Source organism: Pseudochaenichthys georgianus, unplaced genomic scaffold (assembly GCF_902827115.2).
Source record: "Pseudochaenichthys georgianus unplaced genomic scaffold, fPseGeo1.2 scaffold_736_arrow_ctg1, whole genome shotgun sequence".
NCBI lineage: Eukaryota > Metazoa > Chordata > Actinopteri > Perciformes > Channichthyidae > Pseudochaenichthys > Pseudochaenichthys georgianus.
The window spans coordinates 2,501-8,031 of record NW_027263289.1 but is presented as its reverse complement, the minus strand read 5'-3'; the positions used below and the strand labels follow the sequence as shown (position 1 = coordinate 8,031).

At 45.0% G+C, this 5,531-nt stretch overlaps 1 protein-coding gene across 1 annotated transcript in view; it reads left to right on the top strand.

The window, feature by feature from the left end:
- The first annotated feature begins 1,953 nt into the window (after nucleotides 1-1,953).
- LOC139433622 (mucin-1-like) overlaps nucleotides 1,954-5,531 on the top strand; it is a 4,109-nt gene continuing 531 nt past the window's right edge. Inside the window, exons 1-2 of the mRNA XM_071202702.1 lie at nucleotides 1,954-1,990; nucleotides 5,143-5,531. The exon at nucleotides 5,143-5,531 is cut by the window's right edge and continues 531 nt beyond it. Of these exons, the coding sequence (XP_071058803.1) occupies nucleotides 1,954-1,990; nucleotides 5,143-5,531 (426 nt within the window). The remainder of the gene's footprint in view (nucleotides 1,991-5,142) is intronic.

Genomic DNA, 5,531 nt, shown 5'->3' with positions numbered 1-5,531 from the left:
GAGATGAAAGTAACATCAAACAGATACACTAAAGGTGCAAACAACATGTCAGCCACACATCTCTGCAGACACACACTTTGCTTTTAGCTTGGAGCCTTATTTATATTCAGCAAACACACACCATTATCTGACGCCAACACACACAGAAGACGTACTTGACTGCAGATCCTACGACGCCAGCGTGTTGTGTACGACGTACTCGGCGGCTTTGCTTTCTCATAGAAAGGGAAGTTGATGTCGTTTTTATATTTGTTGTGTGTTTTGTAGCTTTTCTAGTAGCTTTGTCTTCAGCCCCCACGCAGGACAAACAGCCACAGGAACTAGCGACATGTCGTGGAGTTGATGTTTTTCCTGCCATCTCACATCGAGAATTGGCGTCGACCAGTGGGTCCCAAACTTTTTCAGTCGGGCCCCCCTTGGGTAATTGGAAATATTTCCGGGACCCCCCCCCAACCCGGTTCCATCTATATTGGTAGGATTAATTGTATATTGTTGTAAAAACATTACATTTTCTCTGCTGATAATAAGAAGATACAAAGATCCAACTATCATTGTATATTCTATTATGGATTACACATGAACTAAAGTGCTTGTGATCGATACTGTGAATTAATTTGGCCTAATTAAAACTGGTTGGTCTTCTTCCCTGAATAGTGGATTTTTAAATTCAAATTTCTTTAATGAAAATATATGAATTAACTACTATTTCTACTGCAGGTTTCAAACCATCACATCACTTTACCATTCCTATTCCACACTAGCCTATCAGTGACTTGCGTGCGCTTGCTTTCCCTCGCAGGTCTCCTCAAAGCGGGGCTGTTGTTTTGAGACCGCCTCTCAGTTCATTCTCAATGTTCAGCTTTGATCTGTGTTTGGTTTTGATGGCAGCAACAGCAGAAAAAGCCTATTCACACAAGTAGGATGTTGCAAAAGGCAGCGTTATGCCCACAGCACTCTGACCAATGAGATATTTTCGAGCAGTGTTTGTTTACAATTGAATAATAATAATAATACATTTGATTTATATAGCACACTTTAAAAACAACGTCATCTCTCAAGGTGCTTCACAAAGCTAAAAGGAGAAAATAATAAAATCCCGCGACCCCCCCTGCAGTACCTCCGCGAACCACCAGGGGTCGGGCCCCACAGTTTGAAAACCACTGGCATAGACCAACGATGGAACGTCAACATCAACACTTCATACAAAAGCTAACATACTATCTCATAAGTACACACTTGTTGGGAAATCAGAAATCAGAGACAGGTTTATTAGCAGGTAGGATACGAGGAATTTGACCTGGTGTTGTGGTGCATACATACAATTAAAACAAAGAAACACAAGGTGGAAAACTATTTGAAGACAAATATAATAACGTAAACAAAATATTAAGAAATATAGTAAAATATAGCAGTATTTACATTGAATATGTTTGAAATCGTAGGAATAAGGGAGAGAAAAATCTCCATTTAAAGAAGCGTTATTATGCTTTTTGGGGTTCCCCTCTCCGACAATGTGTTCTAAAAGATTTGATGCATGTAAATGGTCTGCAGAGGCGAACATCCCAAATGTCCGTCCAGACACAAAAAGTGTTGCTTTATTCATTGTATTTATTCAGATAGGGACGCAAGACACGTCTATTAGGCTGCATGCAACAGCGCAAGGACTCTGCTATATCCATCGTTCTACCATAAGGTCATTAATATAAAGAAGGATTAATACAATAATAATAATAATAATAATAATAATAATAATAATAATAATAATAATAATAATAATAATACATTACATTAGGGCTGCACGATATTGAAAAAAAATGACATTGCGATATATATTTGTTTCCCTTGCGATATATATTAGGTTTTTTTTAACTATATTTAACCGGATGAAGGATTTTAGTCACGGACGTCTGGATCTTAACTGGTTGACTCGTCATGATCTAACATGTCATGATAATGCCGGTTGCTTACCCTCAAAGAAGGGGGTTCATCTGTGAGTGAAGAAGAGAATAACCTTTTTGTATCCAAAGTAGTTCCAGATGGCAGATGTTGCTTTTCTTTTTGGAAGTAAATCTTCATTCTCGTCGGTATGGTCCTCCTGTGCCTCGCTCATTTTTTACCGGTGTTTTGATGGTCCGCAAACTAGCGGGGCGGGGCCTGCTGTGACCTGATCAAGAATGATTGTGATTGGTGGTTTGCTGTGCATGCAGAGCCTATGTCACTCACTCAAGCACCCCTGACATGAGTTTTCCTTTTGTAGCAAGCAGCAAAATTATCGTAACATTACGTGTTTGAGTTAATGTACCTACTAATATCACACGTCCTAAAAAAAAAAGTGATTTTTTTTTTTTTTTTTTTTTTTAATAAAAATTATTTTCAAGAATTAATAAAATCGCACGTCCCCGCGATGTGAATATCGCGCATGCGCAAATCGCGGTTATCGCCATGACACGATATATCGTTCAGCCCTACATTACATTTATAAAGCGCTTTTCCTGGTGCTCAAAGCGCTTACAAGCAAGTAAAACAAAATAACAACAAAAGTAGAAAGTGCTAAGCTAGGTGGGATAAGGGCGAGGGGTTAGTGGATTAGGAGTTGAAGGCAAGAGTGAGAAGGTGAGTTTTGAGGGATTGTTTGAATGATGTGAGAGTGTTGGCGGATCTGACGTGGCTGGGGAGGGGGTTCCAGAGTGAGGGGGGGGGCTGCTGCGAAGGCCCTGTCACCCCAGGAGCTTTGTCCTGATGGGCTGCAGAGGTTAGCTTCAGCAGACCTGAGGCGGCGGGTGGGGGGGTGTCGTTGGATGAGGTCACAGAGGTAGGGGGGGGGGGGGGCAAGGTTGTTGAGGGCTTTGAAAGTGAAAAGTAATATTTTAAAGGTGAGCAAGCGGGCAGCTGAGCTTTGGACATTTTGAAGTTTTTTTAGTGTGGACAATGAAGGAAGAAGGATGAACCCTTGACTTGTGTCCTGTCCAGTGCATCCTTTGTATTTTGACTTTCTTGCAGATTCCTTGCAGACTTCAGAAGACTAGCTTTCCTTCTTTGGAGTAAAAGCCTTCTTCTGTAATCTTTAGGATGTCATTGAAGTATAAATACCAGACGTGGATCCTCCTCCATAGACCTGCCTCTCCTTCAGACCACGGCTCTGCAGCCTCTCTACTTCTCTGTTGTATATTCGCTTCCTAAAGCTCAGCTGTCACTCAAACACTGTCTTTCCCTTTCCCCGTGGCGAGGTTTGTTCTTTCATCGTGCTCTTATCTTCAATCACGATGAGCGCTAATGCAAAGTAAACAGGCTTTAATGTGTTTCGTCCAAACACAACACAAAGGCTTGTCCGCTCGTTTAACAGATACTCATCTGCATCAAACTGAACGGTGGAATTAAAGCAACAACATGTTTATGTCCTTAAATAAAAAGTGCTTCAACTCGTTGATGTCCACAAACTGCAGACATTGGGAGAAAACAGAAAACACGAGCAGAGGGCTGCCGGGGTTCAGACACGAGGATCAAACGGGGTTTTATCAAATAAAGTCGTACGTTGAGTTGGATCCAAGTACGGCTCTTCGTTAAAGTCATTTTATTGGATTTGTTGCCACTTTCCAAAATAGCATCTTCACCCTTTAAAGAGCTTTGTTCACTATGTCTATCTGCGCCGGTTTGAACCAAACATTACTCAAACAGGGGGACTATTTTCAGCGGCGGATTAATCCACATCTCACTAGATAGTGTTTGTGTCCATTTACTCTCCTTTCTGTAATACCTGTAGACTTTCGTTAGAGATGTTTTTCGTGTTTCTAATGACTTCAAAGCCCCAGACATGTTCAGGTCGATCAAAGTTAGACCACGACCCAAAACGCCAACCTCGTTATAATAAGTGTTAATACCGGCCGCTATATCACTTGTTCTGTTCATTGACTCTTATAACGCTGCTACGTTACGGCACCCTGCACTTGTGTTTCTTATTCAATGAGCCGATTGTGCGACGTTTTGTGAATGTGTGTGTGTGTGTGTGTGTGTCTGTGTGTGTGTGTGTGTGTGTGTGTGTGTGTGTGTGTGTGTGTGTGTGTGTGTGTGTGTCTGTGGTATTTGGGCGACTGTTTGTTCCATGACTAAACCCTGGATGAAGCTGCTGCCGATGCCGAGCACAGCAGGGCTCCACGACGCATGGAGGAAGCTAAATCTGTTAGCATAACTGGCACATACCATACATCACTCTGTGTGTGCGTGTGTGTTTGTGTGTGTGTGTGTGTGTGTGTGTGTGTGTGTGTGTGTGTGTGTGTGTGTGCGTGTGTGTGTTAACGTGTCCACATGTGAGTGCTAACGTGTGTAAAAGTGCCGACAGCCAGCATCATCTGCTGTGTATCTGGAGGGGGGAAACTCGATGTCGAGCTGACATAAGGCGAACTAGAAGTGTGTGTGTGTGTGTGTGTGTGTGTGTGTGTGTGTGTGTGTGTGTGTGTGTGTGTGTGTGTGTGTGTGTGTGTGTGTGTGTGTGTGTGTGTGTGTGTGTGTGTGTGTGTGTGTGGTTGACAGAGAAAGTGAGAAGTGTGTGTGTGTGTGTGTGTGTGTGGTTGACAGAGAAAGTGAGAAGTGTGTGTGTGTGTGTGTGTGTGTGTGTGTGTGTGTGTGTGTGTGTGTGTGTGTGTGTGTGTGTGTGTGTGTGTGTGTGGTTGACAGAGAAAGTGAGAAGTGTGTGTGTGTGTGTGTGTGTGTGTGTGTGTGTGTGTGTGTGTGTGTGTGTGTGTGTGTGTGTGTGTGTGTGTGTGTGTGTGTGCATGTGTGTGAAGCAGGTGGGATACCAGGGATACGCTTACACATTAATCTGCTAGCAGGGAGGTAGGGGGCTGATAGCACTCATTTATCTGGTACAGGACGGGTGTGTGTGCGTGTGTGTGTGTGTGTGTGTGTGTGTGTGTGTGTGTGTGTGTGTGTGTGTGTGTGTGTGTGTGTGTGTGTGTGTGTGTGTGTGTGTGTGTGTGTGTGTGTACAGATAGTGGGTTTGCTGCGATGTGATTATCTGTTAACTCAGTTGCCGTGTTCATCTCAGGGGGTTGGCAGGGGAAAGGATCGCAGCACACGCTCCGTGAGGAGGGGAGTAATCTGCAGTGAGGGTTTTCACGCTTTGAAAGCGGTCCCCTTCCCCTGCAGACCCTCCAGGGGCCTCCTGCTCCAAGGGTCCCAACGAGGAGCGGTCCCCTTCCCCTGCAGACCCTCCAGGAGCCTCCTGCTCTAAGGGTCCCAACGAGGAGCGGTCCCCTTCCCCTGCAGACCCTCCAGGGGCCTCCTGCTCCAAGGGTCCCAACGAGGAGCGGTCCCCTTCCCCTGCAGACCCTCCATGGGCCTCCTGCTCCAAGGGTCCTAACGAGGAGCGGTCTCCTTCCCCTGCAGACCCTCCAGGAGCCTCCTGCTCTGAGGGTCCCAACGAGGAGCGGTCCCCTTCCCCTGCAGACCCTCCAGGAGCCTCCTGCTCCAAGGGTCCCAACGAGGAGCGGTCCCCTTCCCCTGCAGACCCTCCAGGAGCCTCCTGCTCTAAGGGT